This window comes from Equus przewalskii, chromosome 31 (genome assembly GCF_037783145.1).
Source record: "Equus przewalskii isolate Varuska chromosome 31, EquPr2, whole genome shotgun sequence".
In the NCBI taxonomy this organism is placed as follows: domain Eukaryota; kingdom Metazoa; phylum Chordata; class Mammalia; order Perissodactyla; family Equidae; genus Equus; species Equus przewalskii.
Window position 1 is genome coordinate 28,158,008 of NC_091861.1, and position 25,394 is coordinate 28,183,401.

At 60.5% G+C, this 25,394-nt stretch overlaps 1 protein-coding gene across 2 annotated transcripts; it reads left to right on the forward strand.

Moving 5' to 3' along the window:
- The first annotated feature begins 5,102 nt into the window (after positions 1–5,102).
- INAVA (innate immunity activator) lies at positions 5,103–25,362 on the forward strand. Of its 2 annotated transcripts, none has more exons than XM_070602668.1 (10): positions 5,103–6,075; positions 11,950–12,098; positions 12,771–12,895; positions 13,409–13,525; positions 14,209–14,431; positions 18,438–18,491; positions 19,292–19,502; positions 19,720–19,893; positions 21,525–22,185; positions 23,531–25,362. In XM_070602668.1, the coding sequence occupies exons 1-10, from the start codon at positions 5,216–5,218 to the stop codon at positions 23,621–23,623; spliced, it is 2,667 nt and encodes an 888-aa protein (XP_070458769.1). In that variant the 5' UTR covers positions 5,103–5,215; the 3' UTR covers positions 23,624–25,362. The 2 variants fall into 2 exon arrangements, with proteins under 2 accessions (XP_070458769.1, XP_070458770.1); XM_070602669.1 differs by lacking the exon at positions 5,103–6,075 and adding an exon at positions 9,146–9,370.
- Positions 25,363–25,394: the final 32 nt, after the last annotated feature.

Below are 25,394 nucleotides of genomic sequence, written 5' to 3' on the forward strand. Positions count from 1 at the left end.
GCTGATCTGTTTCCAGTTCACCCACACGGAGGCCCCGGCCAGGCCCGGTCCCGGAGGGGGTCGGCCTTTGGAAGCCTCGAGCTGCAACCTACAGGAAATGAAACTTGGTCACCCGCTAACAGGTTTGGACCACTGACGATGCAATCATCACATAGAAATTTTATTATTTTTTTTTCCTGAGAGTTGGGTGTGGGGAAGAAGAAAAAAAAAATTTTTTTTTTCTTTTAAGACTAGGAAAGTAGAAAAAACATCTTTTAAAAAAAGTCAGTCCCTAGGCTGGCCCGGTGGCGTAGCAGTTAAGTTTGTGTGCTTTGCTTTGGTGGCCTGGGGTTCCAGGGTTGGGATCCGGGTGTGGACCCAGCATCAAGCCATGCTGTGGTGGGCGTCCCACATATAAAGTAGAGAAGATGGGCACAGGTGTTAGCTCAGGGCCAGTCTTCCTCAGCAAAAAGAGGAGGATTGGGAGTGGATGTTAGCTTAGGGCTAATCTTCCTCACCAAAAAAAAAATAAATAAATGAACAGATAAACAATTTCAAAAAATCAGTCTATTTTATTGGGTGCTTCCTATGTACAAAGCACAATGCTGAAAAATTTTTTATCTGCATGATTCCATCGTCCTCCCCACAGCCACACGAGTGGGTCCTATCATCTCCAGTTTATGTGTCTGACTCCAAAACACCGATGTCTGACTTCTCTCCTGAACTACAGACCGGAGCCACTCAACACCCACCCACCGGGTCAGGAGAGGAAAGGGCCCGGGTGGGTCAGGTGCCATTTCCGAGGGCACCCCTATCCCGGGGCCCTGAGAAGAGCAGCCGTCATAGATTCTAAAGCCCAGCCCCGGTCCGAGCAGCAGAGCGCCCCTCCCCACGGCCTCTCCGGCCAGCTGTCCAGTCTTCAGCCTCCCTGAGGAGCAGCCCCAAGAGAGGCCTGAGGACCTGGGGTCTGCCCCAGGGGCCTGGGAATGCTCTAGGACACACAGCCCACCAGGAGGAGCCGGGGTGGGGACCAGGCTGACAAGGTGTCTTTGCCACGTGCCACCTGACTTCAGCACATGCGGGGTGAGAGCTGGGAGCACGGCTGCCCTCAGGACCCCGGGGTCCTGTCTGTCCGGATGCTGGTCTCGGCCTTATTTGAAAGCCCGACCCAAACGCCTGCCTCCTTGCTCTGTATTTAGCTTGGATCTTTGTCGTCGTATTATTTTTAACCCAATTCACTATCTTTTCTGAAAGTTCCAAATTCTCTTTGGGTCTCCAGAAACAAAAACGGGAATAGCCAGAGAGACCAGGGCCTCAAGGCGTGCTGGACAGTGACCCCAGAGGGCGTAGCAGGCAGGCAGGGGCTGGGGGCTTTGTCCTCCAGAGAGAAGGGGTCCCAGTCCTCCACCAGCCGGGTCTGGGAAGCAAGGAAGAGTCCCAGGCTGGCCCAGGGCCTGCAGGCCACTCCACACCGCCCTCCATCACTCTCGCCCTCCGGGGTTTTCCGCCAGGGCACCAGGAGGAGTGTTGGTCCACTGGCAACTGTTGCCTCCTGGTGGTCCCACCGAGGACGGCAAGCTGCCACTGGGCCCCTCTGGGGGCGGGGGGGAGGGGGGCTCTCAGGGGCCAGTGTTCTCACAGGACACATCCTGCAGCCCCTGGAACGTGATGGGGGCCCCAGCAGCCAGGATGGAGGGGCTGCAGAGAAGGGACGAGGAACGAGAGAACACAGAGACGGCGAAGGAAAAGTGAAGAAGAAAGAGAGGAGGGGACGGTGGCCCTCAGCTCTCTGGAGAGGCCCTGATTGCATTTGGAGCCCAGCTGAGGACTGCTGGCCTGGAGGAGGCTGGTGCGCCTTGCATGGACGGGGCTCCTTTCCCATCTCACGTACCCGGGGAGTCTGAGCCCCAGAGGAGGGTCTGCCCCGTCCTCCAGGCAGCTCTCTGCACGCAGCATCCTGGCCCCAGTTTCGGGCTTCCCTCCCCTTGAGGCAGGGAAGCGCCCCCCACCCCCAGCTTCACCCCCCCAAGTTGGTTGTACGCACTTCGTGCAGCTACTCACCGGCCTGCAGTCGAGAGGGATCTGGCCCACAGAGGCCAAGGCCGGCTCGCAGGCCCCTCCTGTCCCCCGCTGCGAGCTGCAGGATGCGGTCAGGAGAGGAAGCAGGACCTGCTTCGAGTCATTCTGGGGTTTCCAAAGAGGTCCTCGCCGAGGGCATCGATGGGGCACCGTCTGGGCCACTGAGAGCCACCTGCTCTTCCTCAGCCCACAGAGTGAGGGGGCGGGGAGGGAGGGTGAGCAAGGCGAGCCCTGGGGCCTGGGGATGCGAGTCAGCAGGACCGGGCGGCTCCCACGGGGCAGGGAGAGGGCTGGGGCGAGAGCCCCTCTCTGTGTGGGAGGGTGGGCAGGGGGCTGCGGAGACCCCACCGGATTCCCCTTCCTCTTCATCAGTGAGAACTGAGAACCTTTTCCCCAAGACCCCTCACCACCTCCCAGAAAGACCCACCTGATGGAGGAGAACCCCTGCCCCCTTCTGCCAAAGTGGGGAGGAGACAAAACCGGTGGGGGGCCCAGTGGTCTCTCCCAGATGACTCCTCCCCCGGTCCCACAGTCTGAGCCGTCCGTTCCCGGGGAGGGCTCTGCGTTCTGCTCCCAGGACACCTGCTTCTCAAGCCCCAGCTGCTTCAGATGCTTGGGGCCCCGGTCGAGCCGGTTCCTGAGACGTGGCAGCAACTCAAACTACAGCCTGAAGGCACGCAGACACATATTGTTTGACTCCTTTCAATTTGTAAGACGATAATCAAACGTGTACCAACCAGAAGATTTCTCACAGAGTTTGGGATTTCCATCTCTTATTTTTCAAACAGAAGCTTTCTTGCTGTGACATTTGCAGCGACAGCCCCCTTGAGACAGAGCCTGAGTTTTCGAATTTGCCGCAGTCTCCACCATGCCCTTTCGGCTCCCCGCTCCCCAGCTGCATGCACTAAGGCCAGGCGGGAGTCTCCACGTATATCAGAATACCAGGATTCTTACACCGGATGTGCTTCATTCCTTCACTTTGTCTGTCTGACCCTTTAGGTATTTGAAGGTTTTCAGCCACAGTCGTAGGGCTACGGAATCAGAAAGATGGATCTTCCGGTCCTACATCAGTCACTGACCGGGGTGTGGTTCTAACCCAATTACGGAGATTCTCCAGGCTTCAGTTGCCTTATCTGTCCATGAAGATAACAGGATTGCTACAAATCTCAACATTCCAACTGGGTTTGCAAGACACACATACCACTTTCTTTATTTCTTTAAAATCAACTTGATTCTGTCCTGGGCCTGCTGGGAGGGCAAAAAATCCCATTTTCTCGTACAGAGTCCTGACAGCTTAGGGGGCCCAGAGAGCAGGGCGAGGCCGACAGCCTGGTGGCTGTAGCCCCCAGGGGTGTCCCGTGGCCTGGGGCTCCTGCTGCCTGGACTCTGTTGAACCGAGAAAGCTGGGCCCACATCCCGGCTCTGGTCGCTGCTGAGGCCTTGCCCCCTCCAGGGGCTCTGCGGGGGTCCTGCTGCTCAGCGCACACACTAGTTTCTCTCTTGTTCACAGTCCACCCCACCTTGTTCTCCTGGCCCTCAAAAGCTACGTCCTTGCTCTTGCCCCTCAGGACCCCCGCCCAGCACAGTCTCAGTAGGCTCAGGGCTGAGGCTTCCAGGAAGCTTCTGCTCCCCAACTGCAGACAAGGTAGGGGTGAACAGGAGGGGGGAAAAGACAAATCAATATTTCAACAGACTACCCCACGGCATGAGTAACAATAGTAACGCCCACCTTCAGAGGCAGTTTGCCCTCTGTCCATCCCGTCGATGCTCCCAGAATTTCCCCTCTTGGTCCTTTTCTCATTTGGCACCCCCATCCCAGGGAATCTCAGCCAGTCCCGGAGCTCAGCTGGTAATGGCTCCCAAGGCCTCTTCTCCAACCGTCCTTGTGCCCTAGAGCCCCAGCCGGGCTGCTCGCCGGACACTCCCATCAATGTCCTCAGGGGGACGCATCTGACACGGGACTCTCAAGTCAGACACCTGGGGACCCCCGACTCTTCCCTCCCCCTCACTGCACGGCCTTACTCGATCTGCTCAGAGTGAGCCCTGGTCTACCTCCTGCACAGCTCTTGACCACGCCCCCCCCCTCCCCCAATGCCACAACATGAGTTCAGGCCCCCTCGCCCCTTGCCTGGATGACCCTCTGCCCATGCTTTCCCTTGTCTCCAAACTCGCCTCGCTCCAATCGCTCACACACCAAAGTGATCCAAAAGTGAGTATGGGTCGGCCCAGGTTCTCTCCTGGATTGATGGTCTTCGGGAGTGTATTGGTTAATTTTATGCGTCAGCTTGCCTAGGCCCATGGTACCTAGATATTCAGCCAAGCGTTATTCCAGATGTTTCTGTGAAGGCGTTTTTCAGATAAGATTAACACTTAAAGGAACAGTAGACACTGAGCAAAGCAGATTTACTTTCCATGATGGGGGTGGGCCGCATCCAATCAGGTGAAGGCTTAACAGAAAAAAAGACTGACCTCCTCCGATGGAGAGGGAATTCTGGAGCAGACTGCCTTCAGACCTGAACCGCAGCTGCTCCCTGGGTCTCCAGCCTGCAGATTTTGGAGTCATCCTCCTTTCCCATAGCAGGAAAAAATTCCCTAAAATAAATCTCTCTCTCTCAATAGCTGGATAGATAACGATAACTACTATTGGTTCTTAGTTCTGTTTCTCTAGAGAATCTGACTAATCTAAGTAGCTTCTCCTCAATTTCAGGACAAAACCCTTAAATCCTTACCTGGTCCACACGGCTCTTCAGCCGACTTAGTTCATTTCGTGCCTTTGTACAAATTAGAAAAAACCACCGCCTGGAGGGAGATGCAGCTCTGGCCGAGGCTCGGGGCTGGGTGGCTGGAGAACGCATGAGCCTTCCCTCTCAGTGTGGTGCGCAACCTGGACAACCACCCAGAGCTGCCCTGCTTCCTGAGAGGCCCCTGCCTGCCAGTTCCGCCTCCCGGCTCTTCCATCTTCCGTTCCCTTCCCTCGTCCTCCTCCCACACCCGAATTCCCTGCGGCTCCTCTGCCACTCGGCTTCTGTACATCCCGTCACGGACGCCCCGCGTTCCTCCTCCTCCCGAGCTCCCAGGGCTGGGCCTCCAGGAGCCGGGCAGGCCGCCCCTCTCCCGGCCCCGGTGCTGGCCGTCGCTCCCTTGACCCTGCTGCTTGATGACTCGTCTGGACTGGAGGGTCCTCGGGGAAGGAACTGGGATCCCGGTCCACGTGCTGGGCACTGGGTGCTCAGTAACTGTCAGCCGAGCGGATGAAAGAGGGGCGTGCGCGCGAGCGATGGGTGGACGGACGGGCGGACGGACGGACGGACGGGCGCACTGGCTCGCGGGAGGCGGCAGGAGGCGCTCACCACCGGCCGTCTCCCTGCCCTCCCGGCCGAGCTCCGCGGCCGGGCCCAGGAGGGCAGTGGGCCGGGGCCGGAGGAGGGGCGACCCCCGCCCGGCCAGCCGCGGTGCGCACGAGGGAGGGGACGGCGAGGCGCCCCCGCGCCTCGGTTCCCGCGATCGCGCCGGGGTCCCCGGGCACGGAGCGGCCCCCGGCCGGGCCGGAGCGCGCGGAGGAGAGGCGGCGCGCGGCCGGGAATGGAGCCGCCTCCCGCCGGGGCTGCGGAACCTGGCGGCGCGGGGGGGCCCGCCGCGCGCGCGTCCGAAAGCGGGAGGAGGGGGGGCAGCCCGGGCCCTGGAGCCGGGGTCCCCACCTCACCTCCACCCCTGCTGGCCCCTCGGCACCCCAACCTGTGGCCCCGCCCCGACGCTTGCCCCGGACTCTCGAACCCCCTCCTGCGTCTTTCCCCTCTCTCCTCCGGGCCTTGGTATGCCCCAGGGGACAGATGTCTTGGGATCTTTAACATTTGGGATGCTGCAAATGCCGAAGTTAAAAGAAATACCTCCGGGGAGGGAAGGCCGGGGGGCAGCTCGGGGAGAGGGAGGGTGGGCTGGACTCCAGTGTCCTGAAGCCTCGAGGCTGGACCGGGGGGCGCGCGGGCAGGCGGGCGGCGCCCGAGCTCCATGGGACAGGTAAGGGGGACTTGGGGGGCGCAGCGCGCGGGAGCGGGAGGAAGGGGCCCCTGACCCCGCGGGCCTCGGCCTCAGCGGCGGCGGCCCTCCACGGAATGGGGTAATTTACCAAGGGATGGGAATTGCGGGTTGCTACCCAAAGTGCCCGTCTGCGACTCCTCAACCTCTCTCCTTCGACCTTCCCCACGCCTGTGGCTCCCCGGCCAGGTTCCGGGAAGCCAGGAAGGCAGCCAAACAAAAGGAGCAAAGTCTCGGGCCGCCAGGATGCGGAGGGCGCGCGGGGGGAGGGGAGCGGGCTGGACCGGACAAAGGCGCTTTTCAGGGAAAGCCTAGAGGTCTGGTTTCAGGGCGCATTCCAGGCGGCGTGGAGTCCCCGGTCCCGGCCCTCTCCACCATCGCTTGCTGGAGGCGAGCACCTTTCCCAGCGGGGAGGGAGCAGCGTGGAGAAAGGAAACAGCCGGGAAGCACGTCCACCCCCCGCCCCTTCTGGAGCGGCCCGGGTAGTCCCCTTCTTTTTTCCCCACTGTGGGCTCCCGCGGCCGACCCTCGAGTCATTAATTCATTTAGGGACTGCGCTTGGGCGGCGCTGGTGGGGATGTGGATTTGGTAGGACGAGGCCCTTGCTTGAAAGAACTTCCAGTCTCGTGCAACAGAAGGAACTTTAAAGAAGGAACTGAAATGACTGGAGAGCGGATGGGCACAGAGGATGGAAATTTTCTGATTCAGGCCTTTCCTTAGGATCTGAAAACCCCAGAGAGAACCGATTTTTCTCCTTCTTTCAAAGATCAGATTCCAAGCACGCTGATGCTATGCAAGGAAACCCCACTTTGTCACCAACTGGTGATTTTGGTGCTGATGCTCTGGGGTTTGGGGCTGGGGCCACTGTCCCCCCTTCCGGACTGGCTGCGAGAAGTGCACTGAGCTGGCCTCTGGAGTGTCACCTGCCTGTTGATGTGTTGAGTTGAATGGCAGGGCAGACCTCGAGGTCCTGCAGATGTGGGGCACTTAGGGGACCTGGTTTGCCAGCCCCATTGCAAACCTCAGATCCTGCTGGGCCGGGGAGCTCAGCGTGTGAACTTGAGGGAGCAAGAGGGCTTTGAGAATTCCACGCGATCAATGAGTGAGACGGTCAGATTCCCCGCAACTCAAGAGATGGGAGAATTCCCTGAGGGTGAAGGTTACCAGCTGGGTCCGTAGGCACCTGAGCATCTTGGATGGAATTCAGAGGTTCATGATCTTAGATGGGAAAAAACCCCACATCTTTACTTTTCACCAACCTTTAAGAGAACTTTAGCATTGTCTTCGGTTATGAAGGCGGGAAACCATGGCACTACTTGTGTCTTTGCCGCCAACAGACTCCACAGATGGTTTCGTGTCACGCGCAGTTGTAGCTGTCACAAAATCCTGTTTACACTCCTCCCGTCTATGAGACGACCCATAGCCAGATCCTGTTTAATGTCAATAAAGAGGCATATCTATTACTGTGTTTTTGTTTTAAAGCTGTATTTCAGTATAACTGGTTCTCTTAGTGATCCTCTTGATTTTATTCTATGATTAAAAAATAGGCTATGAACTGATTCTAGAAGCTTCCATCACCCCCCACCTGGAGCTGGGGGATGGGCAAGGTGGAGGAAGGGTGCCAATTACACCCAGAGTTGACATTGGAAGAATGTGAAAACCCCCAGGGGAGGGGGAAGGCTGTTTTGCGGAGGACTGGGTGGGGGGGGGGCTGCTGGGTCTTTGGAAGACCCTGCAGAGGGCGGGCGCCTCACCACAGGAGGGGGCGTCCCCAGTTGGGGCCCCTCAGCCCCAGAGTGGGGAGAGAAGGGGGTGGTCAGGCTGCAGGACTCTGGGCTGGCATTGTTTGGAAAGAGGGCGTGTATAGCAATGTGAAGGTGAACCGGGAATGTGTGTAGGGGCGGTTGGGGGGTCGCTGGGGGCAGGGGAGGGGGCAGACGGCAGCCCTGTTGGTGACACAGCTCTCCGCTCCACAGGAGGTGCTTGGATGGAGGAGGAGCAACTTCCTCCATCATCCCTGCCCTGAGGGGGTGGGGGTGGGGGGATGGGTTGGGGGTGGCGTGGCCTTTCTGGCTGGGGGAGGGAAGCAGTCCAGAGATATGCTGGGGGGCTGGGACCCCAGGGAGAGGGGGCGGGGTGGGAGCATCCGAGGATGGGGGCAGGGGGTGGGCGGATGAGGCCTTGAGAGGTTCTGTCCCCAGTCTGCAGCATTTCTCTCTGTTTTCCAGTCTGCTGGGGATGGGCGACAGGTGGCTTCGCCCCTTGCCTCCCCCTGGTGAAATAGGCTGAATTCCAGCCAGTTTGCAGTTTGCCTGAGGGTCGATGCGGTGGAGACATGGGCGCTTATTTTTTGTAGGGAGTAAGTTCCATTTTGGTCTCTGATCCAGTTGTGTTTGGTGAGCCGGCTTGGAGCCTGGGGTCACAGTGGCCCTCCTCTGGAATAGGGCACAGGACTGGGGTTCAGGCCATTTCTCCATGGGCCCTGTAGAGTGTGGGCATAAATAATTGATGGCCTTGATGATCTGGGGTGGGGGGAATGTCTGGAATAAGAAGAGAACAGCCTGGCCTTCTTTGGGACCCCAGAGCCTCCCCATATGGAGTTCCAGGGTCGCTGCCTTTCCTGAGGTTTTTGACCTGATGCGGTCTCCATTTCAGTGTGTGGGGAGAGCAGTGACCTGTCTTTGTCAGTTTGTAAGTTTCTGGCTGGTATTCCCCATGAATGGTGGACTGTCACCCTGCTTCTGGGGGCCTCGGTTTCTGGAAAGGGAAGCTGAGGTACAGGAGGGCAGACCGTCTGAGGTCTGTAGGGTCAGGGTGCCTTGTAGCCCAGCACGTGGCCCTAGGGTCTCTTGAGGCCCTGAAGACAGGACCCTGTTGCCTTCCTCTGGGGTCCTCCCTGGGGAGCCCCTCTCTGCCTGCTCCCCCGGAAGCACAGAGGCCCGGAGCTGCCCGAGGCCACTGCCGTGGCAGGCAGGCAGGAGTGGCTCTGGGAAGGCCTTGCTCACCTGCTCCTCCCCTCTGACTCAAGTCCTAACAAGAAACCTGCTTCCCTGGGAGGGACGGTGGGCAGGCAGGCGGGACCAGAGGGAGGGACGGACCGACCGACCGACGGCCACCAGAGTGTGGAGAGCTGGAGAGCCGGCCACCAGCGTGTAGAGAGCACAGGGAGGCTGGCCCACTGCCTGGGGGCCCCTGAGGCGACATGCAGCGCCCCTCAGCCCCCTGACCTGGGAACACGGGCTGTTTCCGGGACTCCTGGACCGAAACCCAGAAGCAGGTGAGGGCAGGGCAGGCTGGAGCCGTCTTTGGGGCTGAGGGGCAGGCTGGCCTGGGAGTGGGGGGCGCCCGCCCAGGCAGTGGCTGTCATCACTGCTCCTCTCCTCATGTCTGGGGCCCAGGGATGGTGGGGGCACCGATGAGGAGCCCGTCGCCGTAGTTCCCAGGCCTGTTTCCACAGGAGAAAGGGAAGCAGGGGTGAGCGAGGCCCCAGACCCAGCCTCGGGGGACATTAGTGATAAGGAGAGTCCCCAGTGGCTCGGCCTGAGGGAACGTGCACTGGTGACCCCCTTTTTCCCTCTGTCCTCTTTCTTTCCCCCTCTGCCTTTTTCTGGGACGTTTTCAGTCCAGGGGACTGCTGCTCAGGCCTGTCCTGGGGCCTGGGGCTGGGGTCCGGGGCAGGGAGGGGTTCCTGTGTCGAACTGCCTTTGGCTAAAAGCAGCGCCTTAAATACTGAGGCTCAGACCCATCCCTCCAGGGTGGAGGTGGGAGCGGAGTTGAGCCTGCGGCCCTGGGGCTGGTCCCCACAGTGGAGGGCAGCCTCCGCAGGGCAGAGCGGGGTCCACTCCACGGCCGTGCGGGTTTCCTGCCCAGCCTGACGAGGTCCAAGAGAGGTCAGCTGGGAGGGGCCTTCGACGGAGCTCACCTTGGTTGTGGCTGTGAGGTCAGGAGGCAGCGAGGCAAGATGACTTCTCAGGATAACACCCGCGGTGACAGAACCCAGGGGCTGTGGCTCCCGACTTCCGGGCCTGTGCTCTTTGTCCCACCTGGAGCAGCAGGTTGGCCCGGGGGTGGAGTGGGCACTGCAAAGGCCTGAGCCTTGCCCTTGGCCCTGGCGGTGAGCAGGTGGGCACTGGGGGAGAGGGGGCGTGCGGTGGGGGGCTGTCTCCCAGCCCCACCCTCGGACCCTCTAACTCCCCACTCTCCCCTGAGAGGCCAGGGCCGAGTTGTCACAACTTCCCAAGGCAACTCCTTCGTGGTTAATAATTAATTAGCCAGTGTGACTAATTAATGCCTTCCCATCCGTGGCCCCTCCTCCCTCGTCCAAGCAGAAGCCCCCCTGGCTAGCTGGGCCTGCCCCTGGCTTCCAGGGAGGCTCAGGGGCTGGCAGGTGGGTGGCAGGTGGGAGGGGGAGCTGCCAGCCTCTGTCGGCCCTTCCCTCCCCGGTGGGGGTCAGTGAGGGGGAGGAGGGCTGGGGAGGGACTGGCCGGCAGAGGGAACGCTCCCTGGGGACCCGTTCTGGGCTCCCAGACATACCACCCATCTCTTTGGTGGGTTTGCAGAGGCCCCGCAGAAACTGTTCTCTGTTTCACCCACCATCCTTTCTCTAGCCCTCCCTGGGGATTGGAGTCCCACCGTGCAGGCACCCGCTGTTCTCAGGGCGATGTTTTAGTCGTTGTGCCGGTGGCACTTGGAGAGGCTGTGCTGCTTCTGTTGGTCTGTTTCAGCCCCTGGTTGGTCCTGCTCTTCCAGTCTCCTTAGGCAGCTGTGCTGTCGGGGCCCTGGCCATCAGCCGTCCCCTTGCCCTGTCTGCCTCCCTGTGCTCGGCTGTGCCATGCTGGCCTCTCTTCCCTGCTGCTGACCTGAGGCTGGACATGCCCCCCCAGCCGCACCCCCCCCCCCAACCGCCGCCAGCCCCTGCCGGTGCCCCCGGGAGGATAAGCTCCAGACAGGAACTGGAGGACTTTGGGACTGTTGCTCAACGGGCTGACTCAGTGAGGAGGTGGCTGGGCTGGCCTTCCAGACGGCCCACCGGCCCCGCCCGTCCTCCCCCTGCTCCACTCCCGCCAACAGCTGCTGGCCCCGGCCAGCTGGGCCCTGGCCGGGCGTGGGCTCCCAGGAGAGAGGGGGCAGGCGCAGGTGCTGTTCCAGGGACCAGTGCCTGCTGGGCGGACAAGGAGGCAGGCGTGCGGGCCATCTCCCTCCTGTCCTGGGGCAGCTTCAGCTCCCAGCAACCCTGACGCCTCCTCCAACCCCTGGTCTCCCCTAGACATGGAGCACAAGGGATCCAGGCCGACTCCCCAGGGGGGTCTCCCAGGCATTGTTGGCGGCCTGAGAGTTGTGTCAGAGCTGTGGGCATCTCGCTGGCACAGAGGGGCTGCACCACCTTCAGATGGATGCCCCGTGCAGGGTGGGACTTGGGGGCCAGAGCAGGGCCATGGCCGAGCGCCCAGAGCGTAGTCCCTTCTTGCAGTGCCTGACCCACGTGGGCTCTGGGGCTGAGGACATTCTGCCTCGTGGGGACAGCCATCTCCCCTTCTGCTTCTCTTCCCTCCCTGGGTGTCCCCTCCTTCTCTTGACCCTTCCTTTTCAGCCTCTCTCTTTGCTCTTCTCCCTGGTCCCAGTGGTTCCTGTGGCCACACTGCCGTGGACCCCCTTGGGCCTAGAGGCCTCCCTCAGAAGGAGGCCAGCAGAGGGCCAGGGGCCCCCGAGAACAGGTTTGCTGGCGAGGCCCACAGAGCCCTCTCTCAGCTGCCCCCCGCCGCTGCCAGACTTCCCCAGAGACATGGTCCTCCGTTCTCTGCCCCTGCCTCGAACATCTCCTTCCTGAGCTCCTTTCTCGTACTGTTCTCTTAAAAGCTGGGGAAACTCCAGGCCACCTACACGTCCTGGCTCAGGCTGGGAGCAGCGTCACCCCTCCCTGCTGTGCGCCCCCTCCTCCCAGGAATCCACTATGGAGACTAAGGATGAGATCAGCGACACCGACAGTGGCATCATCCTGCAGTCTGGTGAGTGGTTGGGGAATGCCGCCGTCTGGGCCCCCAGCCCTGAGTCCCTGAGTGAGTCCCCGGCTCCAGGGCTGGCCAGGCCGAGACGCCCCAGGATGGAGTGGGGGAAGGGTGGGGCAGGCCGGAGAGTAGATACTGGAAGGCTCTGGCCTGGAGTGTCCATCCGATCTGTAGCGGGTACCCGCGATGTACAACTCCGGCCCCAGGGGTTACAAAGAAGTTGAAAAACCTTATCTGGCTAGTGTAGAGGGCCTGTCTCAGGTTGGCCCGAGTTTGTGGGCCTAATCTGGCCTAGACTTGTCAGAGGACAAGAGAAGATGGGTGTGTGTGTGTGTGAAAGACACAGAGAGGAGGAGGAGGAGGAGGAAGAAGTGGACGGGGAAGAAGTTAACTGCAGCGGGTGGAGGGTAGAAAGGGGACGGACCGAGTTCTGACCGCAAGGCCCTCTGCGCCACTGGCGGGCCTGCCTGTCCCTCTGAGCTGCCATGTTGTCACCCTGAGCAGCCAAGAGATGTGATTTTCGGCGATGACACAGGCCGCGCGGATGGCCTGTAACCTGGGCAGGCGTGAGGCTGTGCGTGCTCCCCGAGGGTGGCCAAGACGTGTCTGAGAGATGCTCACCCCCCCCCCCCGGCCTTGGCTTCCCTAAGTGCGTGCCCCCGTGCCCCCCAGGCCCCGACAGCCCGGTGTCCCCGATGAAGGAGCTGACCCACGCGGTGCGCAAGCAGCAGCGGGCCCTGGAGGAGCGGCTGGAGGCCTGCCTGGAGGAGCTGAGGAGGCTCTGCCTGAGGGAGGCGGTGAGAGCTCGGCGGCCCCCACCCGCACACGCGAACTCGGGGTTCCTCTGAGGGGCCCTGGAGCCATGCTTTGGGATGTTGGGGCTGCGGGAAGGGAACTCCGTTCCTGACAAGATTCTGGAAACCAGACGGGGGTGTGGTACCTGGAGTTGGACCTGGGTGCTGGGCAGCTGGGGGAGGGGAGAGCTGGTCGGGTGGGGGTGCAGGCACAGGGAAGGGAAGATGAGAGAAGCTGCAGAGGGAGCAGGAGACGGAGGATGTGGGAACTGGGACCTGGGTCAGGCTGGCTCCCCAGAGGAGGCAAGCAGAAGGAGGTGTGAAGGAAAAAGGGAGCGAGTGCAGAGGGCACCCTAAAGATGCCAGGGGGACAACCCTGGTGACAGGATGGGGTGCAGGCAGGTAGGAGCCTCTGGAGGGGCACAGACAATGCAGGCCCCGGTGGACAGGCTACTCTTGGTGGCCAAGGGCTGGGCCGGTGGCGTGGGGCCTGGTTTGACCTTGCCTCCCCGACAGGAGCTGACGGGCACCCTGCCAGTAGAGTACCCCCTCAAACCAGGGGAGAAGGCTCCCAGGGTCCGCCGCAGGATCGGAGCAGCCTACAAACTGGACGAGCGGGCCCTGCACAGAGAGGTAAGGGGCTTCAGGAAGCCGTCCCCGTCCCCAAGGGCTGATCCTGTGCCAGGACCTCGCCGCCTGCAGTGGGGAGCTCCTGGAGACAGTGCCTTCTCCACTCCACCCCATCCCACCCCAGAAGGGTGCTTGGCTCCAGGTGACCAGGGCACCTACGAACGTGTAGTCCATGTGGCCCTGGGGAAGCTGTGCCACCACAGGGACCCGAGAGCTGGGACTCCGGGAGCACACTGGGTTTGGTCCCCGGTGGGCAGAGGGTCAGTTAAGAGCTCACCCACCAGTCCAGAGAGGCACTGGGCTGTCCAGACAGATCCCTCTGGCCCCCGGGGCTGTCCTCCTCTTTGTCAGCACAGGAGGAAGGCGGCGTGGGTGGCACGGCCCCAGCGTCCCTTCCCCATCGTGTGAATGGTGGCAGTTTCCTCTGGGTTCGCCTGCCCAGCCCTTTGGGGTCAGGAGGGAAAGTCCCACTCTGGTTCCCACCCTCTGGCTCTGTGGTCAGGCTGGTGGGTGGTTCCCCGGGCCAGCTTTGCAGGCCAACAGGTTTGCGCCTGGGCACTCCCACCGCTCCACCCTCTGCCCCGCATCTGAGGATGCTGTCTGCTTCCCAGGCCTCGGGCTGCGGTCCAGGGCACGGGGTCCGGGCCCCCTCGCCCTCCCGCGCCTCATTGCGCTCCCTCCCTCAGGACCCCCTGAGCAGCCTGGAGAGGGAGCTGGCCCTGCAGCTGCAGATCGCCGAGGCGGCCCGACGGCTGTGCCGGGAGGAGAACCTCGGCAGGCAGGCCCGTCGGCAGCGCAAGCTGGCGCTGCTGCACGAGGAGAAGAAGCTGCGGGAGCTGGAGCGCTGTCTGGGCGAGCGGCGGCGCCACAGCGGGCCCCCGCCCGCCACCACGCTGCCCCTGGGCCGAGGTGAGCAGCTCCCCGGAGCCCCCGTCCTGGGAGTTGTGGGCCGGGGGGGGCGGGCACGGGGACACTGTGTGGCCTTTGGGGAGCATGGCCTGGTGTCCGACGCTGCGTTTAACGTTCTAAATCTGCTCCAGCTGGGGAACCCGCTTCCCGGGTCCACCACCACCCGCTCTGCACCCTCTGTAGCTCTGAGGGGCCTTAGTAGGGCTTCTCTATCCCCTGAGAGCCTGTCCCCTATCTCCTTAGAAAACATTTCTTCTGCATCCTCCTCCGCATCCACCGCCCACAGGCAGGCTCCTGGTTCAGAAGGCATTCCCCGGGCCGACCTCGAGCCCATCCCAAAGGTTTATCCCACAGCAGTGTCCCAGGTCTGCTGTCCCACCTCCAGGCCCACAGGGAGGTGGCTTTTGGGGTCATCGAGCGTGCAGCTTCCGTGAGCCTGAGTTTCCGAGTTGTGTGCTGTCCGCTGGCCGGGTGGCCGACTGGCTATGTGCCACCGCTCACCGGATTGTTTCAGGGGCCCAGAGCCACCCACGGCTGTTTGGGTTGAAATCTGGCACCACCAGTGCCACACCCCACAATCCCTTAAGTTTCTAGAACCAGAGTGGAGTCCCTCCCCTTCTGCCCTCTGGTCTGATCCCAGAGGCCGGTGGCTGTGGTGCCCCAGTGAGCCGTCTGTGCCCAGGACCAACCGCCAGTGGACATCAGTGCCTCCAGGCCAGTCACCTGCCAACAAGTAGTTCTGAGCGCTTAGGGGTGACTTTCCCTTTCCTGACCCAAGCTCAGCTGGTCAGGTCAAACGTGCTGCCCTCCCTTCCGATCCCAGGGCATCTGCCCATGGCTCCCGGTCCCCCCGGCCTCTCGGGAGGGAGCTGGAGGAGGGAAGGGGGCGAGGGCCCTGGGGCAGGACGGGGCTGGGAGAGTTGTCTGCTTCCCCCACCCCTGTGGGCTCCTGTTCCAGCCCCTGCACCTCAGTGGGATTTTTGCTGAGTGGCCCTCCCCTCACTCCCTGAGGGGAAGGCTTGTATAGAAGCCCCAGAGCCCCACCCGGTCCCCGTGGCCCATGGCCCGTGCCTTGGGCAGGTGACTGTCTCAGGAGTCCCTGTGCCCACACACTCTCTAATTTAGGGTAGAAAGGGTGTAACCAGACACCTCCCAAGTCACCTGCGGCAGCCAGCAGGAGAGGACGAGGGAGGAGGTGCCCCCATGTGACAGTTGACCCAGTAAATATGGGAGATGGAGCCGACCCGGGCTCAGGTGGCCGGACGTTTCTGGGTCGAGTGGCTCCGGCCTGGCCTGGCTGCGGGACGACCCTCCTGGTCTCTGAGGCTCTGATGGAAAAGATGTTCTGCCTTCAGAGCTGTGGGGAAGGAAGCTGGCTGACTCTCGCTCTCCAGACGGGACAGAGAGCCTGCCCTCTCCACTGCCCAGCCCCGTCTGCACGAGGGCCTGCGGGCCTGGGCGCCGGTGTCCTGCTTTGGGAGCTCGGGGGGAGGCCATTCTAGACAAGTAATTCCTGTTCCATGACTCCTCTGCCCTGAAAGAAGGAAGTAGAAGGGGATTAAAACTTAGTAGCTGAAAGGTGTCTTGAATGAAAAAGAAAAAAAAAAAAGCAAAACAAACAACAAAAGAAAAACAAGACACCCCACCCTGTCCCGTAGGTCCCCACAGAAGGGTTATTCAGTTTGGGAACGTCATTCTGCCAGGTGGGAGCCATCATCTGGTACGCTGCAGGTGGCAGGGCTGTGTGAAGCCAGCTCACCGAGGCGGCCTGAGGAGAAAGGCCCCCAGCACTGCCCCCCAGTGGAACAGGTGTGCCCAGGGCGGCCGCTGACTGACCCCGCCTGCCTTTAGCACGCCGTCTGGGAGAATTTCTGCCATGATGGCCATGCCCTACATTCACGCTGTCTAATGTGGTAGCCACTAGCCACGTGGGGCTGTTGAGCATTTGAAATGGGCCTGGTGGTGTGAACAAGGAAGTGCATTTGAAATGCTATTCATTTAAATTAACATAGCCACATGCAGCTAGTGGCTACGGTGTTGTGTGGACAGGGCAGCCTTTGAGGATGCTCAGAGCTTGTGGGGCTCGTCTCTGTGGTGACCCCTCCACTGGGGGCGCTCTGCATCGCTGCTGGACTGAGGGCCAGGCGGGGCTGAGCCGGGCGGGGCTGAGCCGGGCTGGGTAGGGGCAGTGTGGCCGAGATGGTGAGCAAGCAGCCCCCGGGAGCCACTGGTGTTCAGCCAGCACGTTGAGGCGGTCTGCCCACCCCCGCCTAGGCACAGGCAGTGGGTCTCCAGACTCCCCTCTTGAGCTGTGCCTCTCTGGCCTGTGGAACCCCGATCTGCTTGTTTATGTGAAGATTACCGATGATGGGGTGATGTCTTTCTCCCAGACCACAGACTCAAACCACAATGCATGACCCCACCCCACTCGCATCCCTGGGCCAGGAGAGTAAGTGTCCCACAGTTGCTTCAACTTGACATTTGTGAAAAGTAAGACTCTTTAATTCTCCAGGTCTTTGTAAAAGATCAGAGGCAGGGAGCCAGAATCCAACGAGAGGGCGTCTCCTCCAATGAACCCCAAAGCAAAGGCTGGGGGGAGCCCAGTGCAGGGTGGCCGGCCGGCTCGTCGAGCGGCCCAGCTCCTTGACTAGCGTGCCCTACGAGGCTTAAGAACTGCTCTGGTCAAGTTTGCATTTCATTTAAATTGTAGAGCAAAAGTGGACACACTCCTGTAAAGGACCAAGAGGAAGCATTTTAGGCGCTGGGGGCCGTACGGTCTGTGTCACACCTCCCTGACCTCTGCCTTCATAGCACAAAAGCAGCCAGCTGTTGTATAAACAGCTGCAGGTTGCAATAAAGCTTTATGTATAAAAACAGCCCGTTAACCGGATTTGGCCCACGGGCCTGCAGTTTCTCAATCCGTGTCAGAAGGGATTTTTAAGAGGGCTGGAAATGTTTACTTCTCTTGGAATTTTCTGGGTAATGACCCGTGCATTAGACGCTAGCTAATCGGAGAGCTGATAAATGGCAGTGGGGAAGAGCCAGACTCTGGTCAGACCGTCTGGGTGTGAATTCTGACGCAACCACCTTGTGGCGGATCGACCCGAGCCGCGCGTTACTCCACCCCGCTCAGCCTGGGCTTCCCGTTCCGTGGAAATGATAACAGTATTTACCTTACAGGCTACAGATGAGGATCACACGAATTCATGCACAGAAAGTGCTTAGAAAAGCATGGGTGCAGTAGAAATATTACCTATCCTTCATATTGCTTCGTCTTTGTCTCAGACAGCTCAAAATGCTTTGTGGGTCCCTCCCAGGTCACGTTAGGCATCGTGTCAACATCCGCGGGTTCCGGTCTGCTCGAGGGGGCCATGGCAAGTCAGTTCCCTCTGATGTCCTGGGTCACAGCAGCTGCTGTGCCAGGCAGACATGCCCCAATCCGTGTCCTCCGGTGACATGCCGTGTAACTCACTGGAGAACCTTCCTTACCTAGCCAGCCAGACCCCAGCTTGACTTGGTCCCACGGCCCCCAGCTCAGATGCACTGCTCTTGGGGCCGGAGATCCCGGACGTCTCAGATTTGGGGTCCCGGAGCTGTGTGGTATCCATGATGGCAGAAGACTATAGAAAAAGTTATCGCAGTTCTTCTCACCCCAAGGGCTTCCAAAACGGCTCTTTGCCTTTCCGTTCCACTGTCCGAGGAGGCCCTGACTTTTTTTTGACAAATGGGGAAACTGAGGCCCAGAGCATTGAAATGGCTTATTCAAGGTTGCAAAGCAAACGGCAGAGCCAGCATTTCCCATCTCCTCGCTCCTAACTTCTGCTTTTTTTTCTACTTCCAAGTAATAGACTCACGCCAGATAAGGTATTTCACACACAGTATTTCCTGATAAGGGATGCTATTGAGAAGGGAGGGGCTCAGGGCTGGGCCTCGAGGTCCTGCTGGGTCCCCAGTCCCACGGTGAATTTTCTCACCTCCATCTCTTCTCTCTCCTTTGCCTTCCCAGAGCTCAGTGCCTCCGATGACAGCTCCCTGTCGGAAGGGCTGCTCCTGGAGGAAGGTGAGAGCGCCGTGTAGGGTCTGCCAGCAGGGCGGGGCTCCCACTGCAAGACCTGGGGGCTCCAGCAGAGTTGACTAGTGAGGCCTTTAAAGTGAGCAGGGAGCTTTCGTGAGCTGGTCGAGCCAGGGGGCCACTCACTTCTGAGTGCCCTATGCCCCTGCCTGGGCTCGGCTGAGGGTGGGCATGTGCGGACTGTCCCATTCTCGATGCTCCATCCTATTGCCGGGGAAGGGAGAGGTGAATTCCAGCACTGCCTCTGGGTCCCGGCGTCCCTGCCTTTGCCCTGGGCTCTGTGTCACTATGCACCTGTCACAGCCAAGCCATCTGGCCATGGTCATTGTCCTTTTGGAAAAGAGGGTAGCAGGAAACCTAAGTGCACAGATTAAGAACCCTGTTTACAAACCTTAAGGATGGTGGAATCAAGGTGGGCCAAGAAGGTGTGCAGTCCCACCCAGGGCAGCACCCAGGCAATAAGGAAGCGGCGCACAGGGGTGTGGCAGGAACAAGAAGAATGGGTAAACAGAAGGCCAGCTGCAGACACGGCCTAGGAGCAAAGGTCAGAAGGCGCAGTCGTGGGAGCGAAGGAGAGTCAAGCTGGGGAGGCTTCTTGCAGGAGGCAGGTGCAAACTAGAGCTGGGAGGGAGGCAGGAAGTCTCAAAGGAGAAGAAAACATTTTTGAGCATCTTGGCCTGGAGCAGCCAGCCAAGCCGCCGTGGGCGCGATTGCCGCCTGGGCCGTGGGGGCTCTTGCTGGGCCAGACCCCAGGCGCTGCCCTCACCAGTTTTCTTGTACCCCTGCAGAGGAATCCCAAGCACCAAAACCTCCCCCAGAGTCCCCGGCTCTGCCTTCCCGGCCTCTCCCACCCCAGAGCCTCGAGGGGCTGCAGCCAGCAGGACCTGAGACTGGGGGCCTGGAGCGGGCCCCGATCCAGAACAGCCCGTGGAAGGAGACCAGCCTGGACCACCCCTACGAGAAGCACAGGAAATCTTCTGAATCCAATAGCGAGTCCAGGTCAGGGTGGGGAGGAGGGGAGTGTGGGAGCCGGTGGGAGCCGTGCTGGGGGTGGCCAAGGGCTGGGCTCGGTGCAGGAGGCCAGCACTCTCCTTAGCTGGTGGTGGTGGGAGTGTTGAGCTTTGGGGTCCCCTTCCATGGTGCCCCATTCCTCTGCACAACCTGAGCCCCCGAATGGAGGCATTCCTGCCGCTGACCTGTCTCCAATCCTTTACAGCAGCCCAGCCACCACCCCACAGGACGGGCCCGGTGCCTCCAGCCTATGGCTGCTGGAGCCCGCCACCTACCACATGGTCCCCCTCCGCAGCATTCCCAGCCAGCGGCAGGGCCGCACCAGTGCCCCAGCCACCCCCGAGATGCAGGGGAGGAGGGGCCATTCACAGTCTCTGAGGTAAGAAACAGGGCACCCCGAGATGCGGGGGGAGGGGGGCCCACTGTTGAGAGCTGCCCTTAGAAGGGCGGTGGCTTCTACGATAGAGCTGGGACACCTGTGGGGGACCCATGGCTAGTGCCGTGGCTTCTCCTGACGATCCCTCCCTTCTCGGGGCCTCTCCCCATAGAGGCCGCCCCACAACCCACAGAGCCAGAGGCAAGTCATTCGTGAAGCAAGTTGTTTTTCTCCAAAGACTCCATTTTTGCCTTTTTGCACAAGCAGATTCGAGTTTTCGCCTCTTGCCATTGCTCTTACAGCGAGAGAACGTGGATCTGTAGATACTTTTGCAGTTGTTTTATCATGGGTTACAGACGGTGGACAATCCACTTTTTTCATTAAGGTGCAGTCGATTCTCATTATTTGCAGTTGTTTGATGTCCTATAAAGTCACCGCCAGCACGGAATTGGCATATACCAAGCCGGCGCTCCTGGGGAAATAGCACTAGGTGCCTGGGACTTCTGGGCATGCCATTTGTCAACTGATCAGTACATACCCTGGTTTTGCGTGAGCTTCTGTTGAAGACACCTGACTTAGTGTATATCGTTGACTCATTCACTCTGAACTCACGGCCAACAGCCCTGGAACTCGCACCCATATTTTCCCCGTAAGGCACGTCCCAGCCTCCCTGCGCTCAGGACACCACACGGCACCTCCGTTCTACCCAAGGGGCCACTTTAAACAGCAAAGCCACCCAAAAAAGCACAAAAATATGGAAAACGTGACACAAAACAGGCCACGGAAGGCCATCTGTGTACAGAATGAGATTTGAGGCAGGGAGGCAGTGTGTGGCCTTGTCCCGTCTCAGCGAGAACAAGCCTGTCGGGGAGCTCAGCTTCCCCACCATTCCACGCACGGCCACAGTGATCGCGAAAGGGCCTCGAGGGTTGACGTTGAGGTTACCAGGAAACATTAGCTGCGGGAGAATCTGCAGACAGAGAACCCGCGAATAATGAAAATCCACTGTACGTTGCTTTCCGAGCCCGCTGCTGCTTGGTGATGTTAAAGTGACCGGTTAGGACAGGCAGTGTGAACAACACAGGAGCCCGGGCACCCTCAGAGCACTGCTAGGTCTCGGTCATTTAGGGTCACTTGTCTGGCAGCACTAAACTGGTGCAGCTTGGGACAACTGCTCTCAAGTCAAGTGATTAATTTTTTATTTTACGTCCCGCCAGGCCATTTTACAAACAGCGCCTCTGTGGGGGTCAATGAAAGGTGCCCCGTCTGGACAGACACAGCCCCCACTGGCCCTAGCTGGAGCCCTGTGGAGGGCCAGCCTGCCCGCAGCTGCCCTGTATGAGTTTGTGGGGTCTGCCATAGGGAAATAAAGCAGACTGGCGGCATACATTACGGAAATGACTGTCTCACCATCCTCTGAGGCTGGCGGTCCGAGATTAAGGGTTGCTTTCTCCTGAGGCCTCACTCCTTGGATGAGAGATGGTGGCCCTCCCCTCCCTTCTGTCTGTCCATTTTGGGGAGGTGCGACCTATGGCCCTGCCTGTGTGCAAGCCTGGGCTGCCTCACCTCTTTATCTCCATCCGCTAAGCGCCGAGTTGCGCCCCCAGACTCAGCGCATCTTTCTTCCCCTGCAGGATGGAGTCCTTCCGGGCAGGTCCCGAGGGCCGGGGTCGCAGCGCCTTCCCCCGCCGCCGTCCCACGCACTACACGGTGACTGTGCCGGACTCCTGCTTCCCCCGGACCAAGCCCCCGCTGCCCCAGCCCGCCTGCCACTCCTGCTCAGAAGACAGCGGCTCAGACGTGTCCAGCATCTCGCACCCCACCTCGCCGGGCAGCAGCAGCCCCGACATCTCCTTCCTGCGGCCGCTCTCCCCACCCGAGCCGCCTCGCCTGCGCGTGGCCTGGGGCCCGGGGGCCGGCAGGGAGCTGGCCACCCCCTCGCCCAGGCTGCTGCTGCCCCCCGGCTGTGTCCCGGCCGCGCGCTACGTGCTGGTGGCCCAGAGCCACCTGCCACCGGGCGAGTGGCAGCTGTGCGGTGCGGTGCGGGGCCCTGGCGATGACCAGTGGCTGGTGCCCCCCCGCAGCCGCCTGGTGCGGACGCCCTCGCTCAAGGACAGCCCGGCCGGCCGGGGGATCAGCAGGGCGGCGGTGACCGAGGAGCTGCGGTGGTGGCACGAGCGCGCACGTCTCCGCAGCGCGCGCCCGCACTCGCTGGACCGCCAGGGGGCCTTCCGCATGCGCAGCCTGCCGCCCGGGAGAGAGGGCCTGGGGCGCGCCCCGGGTCCCCGGCCACAGGTACGGCCGCCGGAGGGCCAGCCGGCCTGCCAGCTGGGAAGGGCTGCGGCGCCAGCAGGTCCAAGCGTGGAGAGACATCACACCAGCAGGCTGGGGGCCGGGTGATCCCCAGCCAGGAAGGACAGGCGAAAACACCTTTAGAAGGTGCTAGACTCCCCTGGGTGCACCTAGTCTTGCCTGCGTGTCTAGCTCAGGAGCACATGTCCAGGACACGGCCGAGGCGGTGGTCCAAGAGAGCCGAGGCTCTTTTTTTCTTGCGGCTCCGCGGATGATCCACAAAGCAGACAAGCCTCAATTCATAATCAGAGTCCAAACTGAAGGACCCCCCCCCCCCCCCAGCCTCCGCCCCGCCATTTCCTGACTTGAGGGCCCAGGACAGAGGGAATGTGTTTGCAGAAGCCAGAACCTGTGGTTGCCTGTCGTCAACTTCCTCTCTGACTCCTGGCCCCACCGCCCAGCTGAGAAGCAGGGTGGTATAATGGTTAGTGCCAGACCCTGAAATTACACTCCTGGGTTCAAATGTCAGCCCTGCCACTTATAGGAAATATGATGGGGCAAGGTAATGCACTCCACGGAGCCTCTGTTACTCCCGCTGTCAATGGGGGGAGTAAGGTGGTACCTATCTCATAGAACCTTTAGGGAGTTGCTACCTGTACAGTAACTGGAGCAACTCATGGTCCGTCCTGGAGAAGGGGTATTGTTATGTCCCGGGACCAGGTCCAGGGACAGCTTGTAGGAGAGAGCAGTCTGCCATGAGGGAGGGGTGGCTGCCCTGGTTTTCATGGCCTAGTTCCTCCCTTCTGGAAATAGGGGGGACACACATAAGTCTTGATTCTTTCTCCCTGGTGCGGAGGGCTCTGCAGGGGGCGTGCTCCAGAAGTTACCGACAGGCTGCGCTTTGAGACTCGAGATCCCCAGCTGCAGGTCCCTCCCGCCCTCCGCTGGTTCTTGGGGCCGCAGCTGGCATCCTGGGCCTGCAGCAGCCTGGCCCCAGTCCCAGGCCGCACCCTCCAGCTGACACGCTTTTCCCTCCTGCGAGCTGGGGCCTGTCCTTGGCCCAGACCCAGCCCATCCCAACCTGCCAGACAGGGAGGGTGATGAGAAGGGAGCCCGGGAACGGGGGAGGAGATCAGGGTGCCTGTCACACCCCAAAGAAAGCTGGAGTGGAAAATGGAAGAAGGCTGGTCCCCGGGGGACAAAGCACCTTTGGGGGAGGGAGGGGCCGAGTGGCTGGGCTGGTGCTGCTGCCGATCAACATCCCGAAGGGACAAGGACCATGTCATGCTGTCTGGACCTTTCTACCTGGTTTGCTCACAGACCTCTCCTTTCTTCCTGACCCTGGCAGGTGCCCACGGGCTGTGTGCTCCGGAGACCGCCTGAGGGGGGCCCCGTGCAAGTCTTCGTGCCTGAGAACGGAGAGATCGTCAGCCAGGTGTAGACATGGCTGGGTGGACCTGTGCTCCAGACGCCCAGCTGCCGGGAGGACTATTCCATACAGGGCTGGGCCAAGAGCTCCCCCAGGAGTGCCTTCTTCAGCTCCCTCGTCCCCATCGCAGGTCGATGACCTTGAGCTGAGACTTTCTTTTTTTTTTTTTTTTTTACCGGTTTTTGTCCAGAAACCCTGGCTTGAGGACTTATGTTTGCGATTTGCCTTCAAGATCCCTGTAATATGATGATGCTGTATCCCCCAGAGACTGGCCCACTGGACTGGAGGCCTTGTCTGTCTGGCTGACTGCATTTGTCTCCTTACTTGAGACAGGAGGCAGGGCATGCCCGAAGCAGAGAGGGCCACCTGGGGATTCCTCAAGTGCTCCACCCCCTGGTTCTCAGGACTCCCCTGGGGAGCAGCCCCTGGCCCCCCTGCCCCCTGCAGCTGGAGGCCGCATCTCACGCCTCCGTTTCCCAGCTCTCTGGGTACCACAGGGGCGCTGGGCTGGGGGACAATCTCCTCTCCCCTTTATAATGTGCTCTGTGATGCACACACCAATCGCCAGGTCGAAGGGCCGTATGTCCTGGGGGAACATTGTCTTCCTGGACCCTGCTGTTTTCCTGACCCCGTGAATCCCAGCTAGGGGCCCAGTTACTCCACGTTCCCTGTGCCCCGTGGGCTCCGAGCATCTACTCAGACCTCTGAGCCTTGAGTTCAAGGCTCCACGGACAGTAGCCTCAGGGGGCCTGGCTGGGGGCTGGCCTGTAGTGTTGGTGGGTGGGGAACAGCCCACCCTTTGACCACCTTCTCTGGGCATCGTGAGGGCTTGCAGTCCGCCACTCCCTCTAATGGCTTTGCATTGTAGTTCTAAAACCCAAAACTTTACAAATATTTGGAAAAGCACCCAGCTGGGCTTCTGCTCTGAGACTGGGTTTCCTTGAAAGAGGGCAAGTCCTTATGTTCACACACATGGGAATACTCCCCTTAAGGACGTTTCTTAATTGTCCCAGCTGCTGAGCCTTGCACAGGCCTGGAAGCTGCCTGTGCTAAGACGGTCGGGTGGTCCCTGGTGCTCGTCCGTCCGAGGGCCTTCTCTGCGGCTGGGTCAGATATGCAGGCAGGGCTCCTGCTTCCAGGGGAAACCACTCAGTTGGGGTGAGGAGGGTTAGAGCGAGCTGAGTTCTGATTTTGCCCGTGGAAAACCCCCTCCCCTCTGTTCTGAGCTCCCTGCACTTGGACACCAACTATGACTACAGTTTAAGGCTCCAAGAATGTTGAGGCCTGACCCAAAAGAGGTACGGTTCTCCCAACTGGATGGAAAGCTGTGTAACCCACTGCCCCAGGTGCCAAGAGAAGGACAGGTCGGAGAATCTGGGGGAAGAGAGGGAGCCTGAGTGCATGCATCTGCTCAGACCACATCCTGCAGTTCCGCCACTTTTGGGGTCGACCCTGTCCCCATTATGTTCCAATGTCCTACCTGAATGCTATTCCCTTCCAGTCTGTCTCCGAGCCCCTTCCCCCATGTGCAGCCATCACCCCTCCCCGTGTCCCCCTGGGAGCCCAGAACTCCTTGGACTGAGCCGGGAGACATTGGAGCACCCCCTACACACCTGAGCGTCCTCTGTGTTAACTTATTGGCCCTAGTCGATGCCTGGTGCAGTTGCAAAGTGGCTGCGTGCTCGGCTGTGGGGCTGGAATTGTGTGGGTTTAGTGCCAAATCCTACAATAAAGTCTGCTCTTGGCGAGTGGCCGAGTTGATGATGAAGGTTCTTTTGTGCCG

Coding starts and splice junctions, on each gene's coding strand:
- INAVA (XM_070602668.1), top strand. CDS start 5,216: ATGACTCGTCTGGACTGGAGGGTCCTCGGGGAAGGAACTGGGATCCCG. Junction 6,076..11,949: donor GCCCGAGCTCCATGGGACAG/GTAAGGGGGACT, acceptor TTCTCTTAAAAG/CTGGGGAAACTCCAGGCCAC. Junction 13,526..14,208: donor AGCGGGCCCTGCACAGAGAG/GTAAGGGGCTTC, acceptor TCCCTCCCTCAG/GACCCCCTGAGCAGCCTGGA.